Below are 12,247 nucleotides of genomic sequence, written 5' to 3' on the forward strand. Positions count from 1 at the left end.
CTGCTGCTTATCTACATCTCTTGCTTCAAACTCTGTCAGGAACCAAGCTACCACCTCTGTTTCTCTGGCACCCTTAATACTCAGTCTGGAAAGCCCAGTTCTACTGACTCAAAGATCAACATTGTCATTTCAGACAAGAAAAAAAAGCTTCCATATATTAAAAACAAGGTTGCTTCATGGACATATCGCCTTTTGAAGAAAGTATAGATATGAATCAAAAAAGAGGTGTCAAGCATCATCCCTTATTCCAAAAGAAGTACAATCTTAATGTTCATTTTAAATCTCTTGTCAGAAGGGAAAACATTAATATGAAGTGCTTTGAACGGCCTTTGACACTTACAGAACTCTTAAAATGGCAATGAGTCAAAGATCAACAAGCCTTCAAGAATGAAAACAACTGGAAATGCTTTAGAAGTGGAGCCACTAAAGTATTTTCATTGATTAAATGCCCACTGGCATTACAAATATATTGAACACCAACACAGAGTTAGCTGTTTCCTGATCTCATAATTTCATGGCTTCAAAAGAAGTTAACACCTGTAAACTACATTACCTGAAATTTAGTCTCAGTGAGTCAATGACAATTTTGCCATCAAGTGAGTGTATGTGTTCATTTTAAATATAGGAACTTGTATGAAAACCTCCTTTTTTCTTTTTAAAAGGGTTGATTTAATGTAAAAATGAAATCTAATCACTTAAAACCTGACATCTTCATTCTTATTTCAGCTGCTGTACCCTTTTAATTCTTTATGTTCTTTGGAAATGACCTAAAGGAGATAAGTTAACAGAAATGGAATAATTCTAAGTCAGGTTTCAAAATTGATATTTTTTGCCCATCTGTCTTTTAGCATGTTGTCCACTCCAGGTCCCAGTCTCCCCGTGCCTCCCAGCCACTAGCAAGATAATACAGATGGCTACTGCAAAGCTGTTAAGACTTGCATCTGAATGCATCTTTATCCAGTTGGCAAGATCCTGCTACAGCTGTAAGTCGATGCAAATCTGCATTACAACGTCTCTTGCCTGTGTGAGAAGGCAGCCATGATATTAATCGTGCTGCTTAAGACAATGCCAGGCAAATATGATGTAAATGAATGCAGTTGGGCTAGCTATCGCAGCACTTTTAATTTACACCTCTGAAAACAAACACTCATTAGGGCACGTGAAACAAGGGTATATCTACACCTATACCAAAACTCATTTTCATTTGTTTGTTTTTGGAAACAGAAACTGATAATGCAAGATAACTCCACCAGATGTCATGGTGAAAGAATACTATGTAGGTGAGTATTTGATACAATCACCAGAAAAGAAAATCAAACTGAGGGTCTTTATTCCATCCTAAGCACAGTTTTAACAAAGACAGGTGGCACTGCCAGTCAGTGACAGTTGCTTTTGTTCTGGGTACGTCTTTGTTCCGGCAGCTGGGAGGAAGAGCAGTTTTCATGTATAACGAAAGAAATGTACTTAATAGGCAACACCTGAAAATCCTTCAAGAGAATAAACTATAGCAAAAAAAAAAAAAAGGGCATTTCAGGAAAGCATTTCCTGAAAAAAAAGTAGCACTGGAATCCTCCCTTTATCTCAGGTCAATTGACTTGTCACAGTGGGAAGGAGATTTGAAAAGGAAATTGCAAGTTCTTAGCAAGTAGATTGGAGGAATTGAGTTAACAGCCAGCAATCAGTAAAGGTTTGGTAGGGTACTTAAAAATTTAAATGTATGCATACACCACAACTATGGAACGCCTGAGCTTTGTCTTGTTTGTAAAAAACAAATGGAACAACAGACAATTTAAATCTCAAAAAAAAAAAAAGGTAATTTTTTACTCAGATTGCTGGGGTTAAAGTGTTCTTCCATTCAAGATCTCCCTCATTTCAGTATACAGTTGGGGTATATAAATCGTATGTGCCTCTGATCTTGTTTTATGCTGGTAATCCTCTCAGTACCAACAGGATTCTATATGGTATGTGCTTTCAGATGATACGGTTTCTCACCATATGGAAAGATGTTTTGTATCACCATGTTGGCAGCATATAAATGATTTTTGAACTCCACTTTTCATTGCCATTTCTTCAAGCCATTTAGGCTCAATAGCTTATTGTTTCACATGTCAGAAATTGAAAGAAGGATAGTTTTCTGTTTTGAGAAGCTGCTTTATCCATACTCTGAATAATTGTGCACTGTATTCAGCATAGCTACAGGTACAAAAGAGTTTTAACACCACCTGTAATGAGAAAATAGCTTAATTTGAGAGGGCAGGATACGCCACCACCTCTGTAAAGAAATGTGACCATATCCCCAAACCCTTCTTATCCTTTCTGTTACCACAATCTTCCAGCACAGATTCTTTTCAACAGAATTACAAAAGGAGGTCTCACCTAGACTACTAGTAGTTCCTTTTTCTAACCAAGGGAGGCAGATACTACAGGTTGCAGAAATTTGTAAGTGGATAAAAGGGAAGAAAATTATAGGACAGTGACAAATACAATGAATTTTATTTCCACAAGCTTCTAATTCCTCTGAGGAAGAGAAGAACATAGGTTTTGCATGGTCCTCTTCAACAAACAAATGTATGCCCTGGAATGAAGTAGGAAGAGAGAGGACACGTTCTAAGCGAAATGCAAACTCACCTTGCCTCTGAGGCAAGGGAAGGACAGATCCTAGAAAGTACAGCATGGCTGGATGCCCACACACTAAAGAGACTGGTAATTTTACATTAGTTGATTTTTGTGTTGTTTGAAAAACTTATTATACTTACTGTAATTCTCTCATCTTTGTCATCTAGAGGGGTCCCATCTTTTTTCCACGATATAGTGGGTTCTGGATGACCTCTTGGGGGCTGACATTCCATCACTGCAGGTTCACCCACGGCTACCATTACATCCGATGGATTTTGTCTGAAGTCGTCCCGTAGAACTGAAAGAATAAATAAAATAAATTAAAAATTACCCAACAATACACCAATAACACAGCAAAGTGTTTTGTTTTGGTGCTTAATGGTCCCTGTTGCCATTGTACTTTATATCGATGAACAATTCAGTTAATGAATTTCATTTGGCATCTGCAGATGATCTCTGGTACTTCCACACAGTGAAAGAGAAAACCCACGTACAATTCATATTTAACTTCCAACATACAAGTGAAGACTTAAGCACAGACAGAGGTGAAAGGCTGACACAGACATGGGACAGTCCACACAGAGAAGCTGCCTCACTGGGTTGTATTTAGCATAGCATCTGCCTAGTGTGTGAGCAGAGATTTCCTAGCACAGCTGAAGAAGGCACAATGTCTTCTGCTCAGGTAGAATGTCACTTGGGAAGAAGCACGGCAGAGATTGCTTTCTGCCCCTCTTTTTCTGAGGGATAAGGTCAGTCTGCCAATAACCCAAAGGTTTTTGCTTAAGGATTGGCCACTGGCCATATGAATTGCACCTACCCCTGAATTTATGGCAAAGGTGAACAAACTAGCTAAACCTCCCAGTTCTTAGATGACATTATAAGACACCAAACATTTGTGCAGCTTTAGCCAAACTCATCTTTGCAATATGGCTCGTTCTTTTTCAAGGGAAAAAAGGAAAAATTCCTGATCACTATGAGTCATCCCTTAGCCTGAGCCAGAACCACATCCTCCACTTGGAAGAAGTAAGTTTTACTACCTTTTCAAAGACGTAAATTTTTTTTTTGTGGCTTCATTACTAGAATTTGTTCTTTCTCATCATTTGGCCAAGTCCCAGGCCTAGGAAACTCTAGCTCCCTCCAACCACCTACTATGAATTTTATCAATAGCTTTGTGATTATTTTTCTTTTTGGGAGAGGAGAGACATCATATTGTGCTCAGCAGACCACTACACAGGGACACACTTTAACAGAATGATAGCATTCCTAAGCCTTACAAGTAAGTGGCATTAGGTTTAATCTAAAAATAAATAACTCACATGATAACAAATATACCATTCTAGTCCTCTCCACTGCTGTTACACCATCCACACTGAACAAAGGATATGGTAACGGGAAAGTACATTACAACCAAAGGACTTTTAGGATTTTGACAAAGCATCTGTCACTTGCTACCTGCAACAATCTTGTGTCAACAGTAATTAGTGCCAAGAATCTGCAGCAAAAAAATATATCCCCAAGCCACAGACCACAGATCTATGGACATTCACTGCTGAATAATGGTTTGGTTGTTAATGCTGCTTCAAAGAGAGGTGTGATTTATTGTTAGACATTAAGGAATGTGGGTGTGCTTACAGATTGGCAGGAGCACTGTCACCAAACCATTCCTCTCTATAAGGTCTTTCATGCTGTTAAGACATTTTAAAATGGTCTGAGGGCAAATGGGTCATCTGCTTTGGGACAGAGGGATATACCTTTCTCACACCTACTTTCTGCAATGCTGTATAATGTAAAACGAAGGGAGGGAGCAAAAATGACTTGCAGTCCTTTGTTTTGGAGGATTATTGGCAAATAGCCCTGTCAATAATCAGTAGGACTATCTTCTTTCTTCTCAAGTACATCTACCTTAGATTCGGACACCCTACCATTCAGTAGCTACAGTCGCAGGCCTGTGTGTCCCCCTTGGCTCATTATAACATAATACACAACAGGGGAAGTTCCAGATTGATACAGAAGTGTAGATGGGAATCAAAAGCAATAAATACAGGATATTTTACCACTGTTCTAGAAACTGATATAATTTCTGGAAGTAGCAAAGAACATCTGTGTACCAACAAGACTGAAGTATATTGTAGACCTCACAAGATGTCATCTGAATTTACCAATACCCTTCCATACTGATGCACTATCATTCCAAATACTTCAGTTTAATTACTGAGGTTTTGGGATGCCCTGGAGTCAGGAGATACTGATGCACTGAAAGAGGATAATCAATGATCAAATGTCTCTATCCTTTTAACAATACAAATTAACACAGCAGAATGATAGGACTTAATGAAGAAATTATAGAATAATTTAGGTTGGAAGGGACCTCTGGAGGTCACCTAGTCTGTAACAATGAGAGCTGTTGGATGAACATGTTCTCTTGTATGAACTAGGTCTCTTGAACAGACCTAGTCCAGAAAGTTTATTTAAAAAAACCAAAACCCCCAAAAAACAAAAACTAAACCCACAAAAAAAACCAAACAACCACCCACCCCAAAACAAACCAAAAAAACCCCCACACGCCTATTGCTTGGTATACAAAAACCTGAGAAAGTATACTCCATCTAAGAACAAAGAATTTCTCTCTCTAAAAAGCAAACAGGCTAGGGAAAATCGACAATGTTCTCAGCTATAAAATTAATCCAGGCTACAGCTAGAGGAAATAGTATGTTTTCAGAAAGGGGAATGATGTCATTTTTAGTTATTCAGAAAGGTAAGTCAAGACCAGTCCTTTAGCTTCCCTTCTGCTTTCAACAAAACTTTATTAAGTTTAACGTGCATTCTCTTAGCGCTTCCTTACTACATTCCCCTACATACTTATGCATCAAAATCAGACACATCAGTTATTTTGGTTATGGGAGCACTAATATACTACTCACATGTACTGAAAACCTTATATATACTTATTCCATTTATACTGAATATGACATTAATAACCAGATGCAACTTCTTGTGTTCCCAAGCGGCCCTGAAGCCATCCAGATACAGTAAATCATGGAGCATAACTGGCTGGGCTGACACTGTTTCTGCTGAAGTCAAAGAATTTTTTCTATTTACTTGAATAGAGACTTGATGCGGCTTAGAGCCACTGGTCATATTATTACCTCTTTTTTTTCACTTCTCCAAACTAAAGAACATAAAAGATGATGAAACGGATGTTCTACCATGTTACTAAAAAAACCCCCATGTATCCAGTTCCCAGTGCCAACAGCACATGAAAGCGTAGCAGAGTTTATTTGCTACACCACAGTCCTACTGCAACTCAATAAAAGGGGTGTTTTGACCAAGAAGCTTCTTGTTGCTGCAGAAGATTGTATCACTTGGACAAAGCTAAGACATATATAAAAAGAAGTGCCCTTAAGTTTGGAGAAAAAAAAAAAAAAAAAAAAATCAAGTGAAGTGATCTTAATAAGCCATAAGTGCTTTTCAAGTCTGAAAGATCTCATAAATCTAAGAGGAAAGCCTATCAGATAGCACCTCAGATGGCTTTTAGCACCTTTGAAGCCGCAAAGAAGTCCAGTACTTGCATAATAAAAACAAATTACTTCAGTAATTTCTACACTCCTTAGTCTCAGATCAGCTTTACAAGCACAGTACCTTGTCTGTAAACTAAGAGCTTTCACAAATTAACTAGTGCATAACAGAATGCCTTAGGAGGACATCAAAGGTTCAGGCCACAGATATATCAAAACAAGTATTTTTTTTTTTTTTACTATTAATTATTTTGGCTCTAACATCACATAATTAAACGCTAACAAAATGTAATCCATTAGAGATTACCCCACAGATAGTCATCATGTAATTATTTTTGCAGCTGTAAAGTAGATACATGCTCTGTTTTTTTGCCTCAGGCCCTGGCAATCTTGCATAAAGTTATAAATTTAATTTTTTTCCCTTACTAAAAAAATATCATTTTTTCTTTTCTGTCCTTCCTAGTCAAGGCTCACTGTAAATTGAGAATATATTTCCTTTTGAAGATATATTGGAAGTATACTTTGTAATCTAGTAGAGCATGTGCTTTCAGTCACCAAAGGGTCAAATTTCACCACATGCACCTCTTTCTATCTATATGCAGCTGTAATGAAAATAGATTAATTAAGTGGATGCTTGCCTTTTTTCCTTTTTTAACAAATTCTGTGTAGAATCTTTCTAGATATAACCACCTCCCCCCATTTCTGACATACTATGGGTAATGTTTTCTAACATTTTACTCTAATATTTTCTAAAATACAATGAATAAGGATCACAAGTATTGCCATTGCACAGGTAGGACAACTCCATAATCTTGCTGTGTAAACTCTGAACTCCTGTGCTTGTACTGAAAACATTTTTATGCTACACTTGCTGAACTCATCAGGCTCAAGAGTAACTTCTGTAACTCCACTTTAAAAGTCATCTACTCATACAACTATTTAAAACCATGTACTATTCAATCAATAAAGCAATTACACTTTCTCCAGAGACTCTTTCCCAGAGCAGAAGGGAACTAGCAATCACTTGAAGATAAATTTTTACTGACAAGCAACGTAATTAGGGACAGTATTTTTTGTGTAAACCCTAAACAGTGCTTTTCAAAATGCGGCAACTGGTGGTTTTTTTCTTAAGTTCTTCGCTGGCTACTATGAAAAAGAGTAGGGAGTCATTACTGGGTGAAATGGGAGGTAGGTAGGCAGGCGGGTTTTGCATATACACACTGCAGATATTTAAGAAAGATTATTGTAAAGAGTTTATCGTTAAATAACTGTGATCTAGTTCAAAGGCAATAAAGAAAAACAAAGCAAAACACAAGAAAAAGGAAACCAACCAGAAAGCTTTAGTCAGTAAGTGAAAAGAATGAATTTGTAAGGTACGCACTAATTACCATCATACATTGCGGATATCATGCCCTAACAGGTGGTATCGTTTAAGAACTGGAACTAAGAAAATCTCCTGGAAATTTTGATTACAGGTCTATTCTAGTCACACTGGCTACACACTTCATGCTACGTCAGTTCAAAGCAGCGCACCAAAATCTATCCAGGATCCCTAATCAACTAAGATATTACAGCCATGGTCACCTGGTGAACAGATGAAGAGAGAGAAATGAAGAAGTTTGGGGTGCAGTTTCACTATCAGATTAAGGCAATCTTAATCCGTTTTAATTCTTCTAAAAGAGATCATCCAGACTTGCATCCTGCTAACTCTCCTGCATTGCACTGGAGAAGAAAGCACCCTATTTTGCAAGGCTAGCTAGCTGTTGACTGAGATCAGTGAGCCATGGTGTCACACAATTAGGCAACTGAAGAGATCCCAACAACTTCCACTCTTTCAGCACGAAGATAATTTAAATGTTTCTTTGTATTGTAGCACGTGCCTCAAAAATCTGGAAAAGTGAAATAAATAGAAGAAATGCTTGCTCCTCCCATTGCTTTACAAAACAACCAGACCTCAACTAATGAGCAAGTTTCCTCCTAGCAAACAAAGATGTGCCAACATGAAACCATGTGCTAAAGCTGAGCAGTGTAACCCTACTCAAGGCCCACTGCCCTGCCTTATGACTAATTTTGTTATAAACCCCCATGAAATTGTTTTAATACCCACCAATTCTATTATCTTAATTCCTGTAAATTTATAACAAGTATTTCAATGTTTCTTTTCCATCCCCCCAAACAAAACAACGGCATTTCAAAGAAAGTTTCCATCTAATACAAAGAACAAAACAACAACAATGTGCACTTGCTGTAAAATGCTGTAAGATTAGGAAAACAAAAAATGGGATTCAGAAGGTTAATCCTGTGAACCCATAATCAAAGAGAAACTAGACACGTGGCCTAACAGTTTCTCTCTCCCACAGAGCCAGCCCTCCTGTGACTCAGGACTTCCCCGATTACAGAGTCTAAGAATTCACACTGAATAGGTTTCCAGATATGAGAGACTGGTCAATGTAAAGAGACTGATCATAAGCTGCAGCTAGATGTATGAAACAGCAGCAGTGAAATTAGATCACTTCTAAAATGTTAACAAAATGCACTGCCTCAATTACTGTAACCTTCAAATTGTTTTAAAATGTATTTTCTCCACAGAGCGCTGTTTTTGATTGATTGCTATTTATACAGCACCACCAAACCTGGATCTTGATATCTACTGAAGGTCAACTGTTACCCTCTCTGGAAAAAAGTGTCATTCCTTATTACATTAAGCAATACATGTTAGCAAATGTAACACCCGCATGCTTCTAAACCATTAATGTAGAAAGAAATCAAGGAGCACTGCACCTACTGGATCACATCTTTTAAAATTTATGACAAATACAAACGATAAGCTTGAATCAAGTGATAGGCTACACTGCAGAAGCCATTAAATATTGAGGCATTTGGTGGTAAACATACTGAATACATATAAAGACTTTAAAATAAATGCATTTATTGCCATTCATTATTTTTCATTCAGTTATTAAGAAATTTACAATTGTTAATATGGAGCTTAAGGAGCAGGTTCTAAAAAAGACTTCTGTAAAAACTGAAAGTTACTGACGATAATTACAAAATTTATGGAAACCACTCACAGTCAGTCTGATTTTATTTCACTAGTTGAAGATTTGGGCTTTAAGTATTGCCAGGAATCTTACCAGGCAACGTAACTGTCATCCCATAACAGTACTTCCATGTGTGGAAAGGAAAATGTAAATGAATTAGATGATGAATTGGGAATCAATTAAATGGCCAAATCTGATAAGTCATATGAAGAATAATTTTAACTCCTGTGAGAAGGGTAACTGACAGGCCTGAGAGAGCATGCTGCCGCACTGGGATTCCTAATTAAACCCTGAAGGATCTGTGGTGCCTCAGGCATGTGACTCTGAGAGTGTCCCTTAGGTTGATTGAAAATTGGAAATAGATAAGGAGAAAGGACCTAATTATTAATTTGATTGACTGTGTACAAAATGTGATCCCTCTCAACATCTTCCGCATATTATGGTCTGGGACAAGGCATTTACTACCTGTAAAATACCTCAGAATTTACCTTCTGGAAGAGCAGATTCATTTGTACAGACTGCAGAGACAGTTATTCACTTGTCCTAAATATTTAGCTATTTGCTTTTTTATTACTATTATTATTATTTTATTGTAGATTTCATTTTAGAGTTTTGGGGTTATTAGAATCACGCTTCATTACACACAATACTTTTAGTGTGACTAGCACAGCAGATTTCCAGACTTATGGACACAAACCAAGGGGGTTTAGACACAGTTCACAGAAGAACTGTGTCTTTGGGAAATCACAAATTAGTTTTCCCTAGGCAAAGAAGGGTTTACATCTTTAAATCCAAGGATTTGGGTGTGTTCTGTAAATAAAGAAGTTTTTTTCTGTACACTCCAAGTCAAGGTCCTGACGTCCAGTTTGCAATTAACTGTTAGCTGCAAAAGCCTTCCTTCAATGCAGATTATAATAGAAAAGAAGAATCAGATTAAGATGCTGCAGCAAGACCTTGTCTCGGCCCTCCAAATCAAAGCATAAAGAGATAACTGAAATGACAAGAGATATAAGGACCAAACAATGAAAGAGAAAAGGTGAGAAGACACTTCTCCAAAATGCCAGTGTTTGCCTTCACTACTTAGCAAACCTTATTTCAGGAGCAGAATGGTTTTCCCTTGTAAGAAAGAAGGCACAAAGCAACACAGAAATGCCAGTGTTCTGGAGCTCGGGATTCCAGGGAGAAGAATCAAGGAAGGAATACAGGCAGCAAGGACAGAATCAAACACTTAGCCAGTTTTCATTGAGCACTTAAAGCTGGGATATATGACACTGCAAGTGGAGCCACAATGCAATTGATTGAAAAGGTGTTGCTGCGAAACAGCAAGCTATGCTGGCTTGAAATGTGACTCTCTTCCCATAGTTTCTAAGCTGGAAAATCCCTCACTAGGCCGGAGCTGAAGGAACCTACTTTGCCTTAACTTGTGTTGTTAAAAGAGGATATACAACTCTTCCACAGACTTGACAATGAAACTGGCAGCACTGCCTCTGTAGTACAGGCAAGTCTTAAATGGCCGACGCTTGTAAAAGTGCTTATAATCATCCTTTCATGCTGAAGAAACCAAAAACTTATCAGAGGAGGTATTTTCGAGAAATAAAGATCCACACACCTGCGATAACAATGTTTCTGCAGCATAGCCCTACATCTGCATATGCACTGTGCTGTGTTTAGCTGAGGTCCTGCCTCAAGGCAATAATTCTAGCTGTGTCCTTCTGCTTAGCATTCAAATTTTTAGCATGTTGTAACTGTACCGCTACCATCAACATTTTTTGAAAGGACCCTATTTCCATGAAAAAATCCCCATTATGCTGTTAAAGTGGCTGAAAAACATGACATTTTAATATCAGAGAATACACAGTATTATTATCACACTCAACCAGCTAAGTCACATCTTTAATATTCTGGGAAATGATATTCCACTATTAAATCTGAGGTCAAGCCTGAAACATCAGTCAGAAGGTGCAAGATGCAGGCACTTCATACGGCTGAGTGGCTAATTCTAAATAACAGCAGAGCTAAGAACAGCGTTTGTTGGCACCAGACACTACAGCAAAGCCACGCTGCTCAAAACCGTTGCTGAGCTATTACATACACTTTATTCTATTGTTCTGTTGGTGTTGTATACAATTTCACTCTGTTGAAAGGAGCTACAGACCACAGAACTCCACAATCTTTTCTCACCTCTCCGGACCGCTATACAGCAGGGTATACCTGAGTTAGACAGTGGATGTTTCCTTAATTGTACTCTGCATGTCCAAATGCATGAATAAGTTATTCTTACGGTAATATTATCTTGTTTCTTTGCCTCCTAAAGCATTCACAATGTAAACTGACAACAGATTGCCACAGTAAAAACAGGCAAACTTTTTCAGAATTACATTTATGCCAAATATCATATACCTTTCAAATTACTTTTGCTGGGTTTAGAAAACTTTCTAGGAAATCACCTCAGGGAAAAATGGCAGACATCCTTATAGAGAGGTCATAGAGAAATATAGTCTGGATCTAATTCAATTAACTGCTTTGAGTTAGATCCCAAACAGTACAGGCAAACATTTGTTCTACCTCAGGCATATTCTAAAATACGAATCATTCCGCTTTCTCGGTATAAAGAAGCACAGTGCAATATCATACACTCATATTTTTTATTGCTCAGAATTTGAAAAATCTCTAGGCAGACATCTTCACAATTTACAGTGATAGCTCTTCATTTAGACAACCATCCAAAGGCTTCAAATATTGTAAAATTCTACCTAGAGCATTACAAAAAGTAGCAAAGTTAATAGCTACAACAATGAAAAATGGTATTGTAAGCAAATGGACATTACCAAATTCACCAAACCGGAACTCTGAACTGCAAGTCTTGGAGATTTATACGCTATCGTAAATGGCAAAAGACAATAAAATCATGCAGAAAAGTACTGCATTTGGACTCTTATTCTGGCTGCAATCCCTATGAGATACTTAAAGGCAATGTGCCAATTGATGAATATGTTAGTATTTAATGTGCAATAAGTGCTACTGAGTCAAAATCAGAGAAACATTGCCTGTTAAGCAAGGTCTGCCTTATTGCTG

At 37.6% G+C, this 12,247-nt stretch overlaps 1 protein-coding gene across 8 annotated transcripts in view; it reads right to left on the reverse strand.

Moving 5' to 3' along the window:
* ROBO1 (roundabout guidance receptor 1) overlaps positions 1-12,247 on the reverse strand; it is a 748,981-nt gene that overhangs the window by 115,559 nt on the left and 621,175 nt on the right. For all 8 annotated transcript variants that reach the window (XM_075102152.1, XM_075102145.1, XM_075102162.1 and 5 more), the window contains one exon: positions 2,757-2,914. In XM_075102152.1, coding sequence (XP_074958253.1) covers positions 2,757-2,914 — 158 coding nt within the window. The remainder of the gene's footprint in view (positions 1-2,756; positions 2,915-12,247) is intronic.

Source organism: Phalacrocorax aristotelis, chromosome 1, assembly GCF_949628215.1.
Source record: "Phalacrocorax aristotelis chromosome 1, bGulAri2.1, whole genome shotgun sequence".
NCBI lineage: Eukaryota > Metazoa > Chordata > Aves > Suliformes > Phalacrocoracidae > Phalacrocorax > Phalacrocorax aristotelis.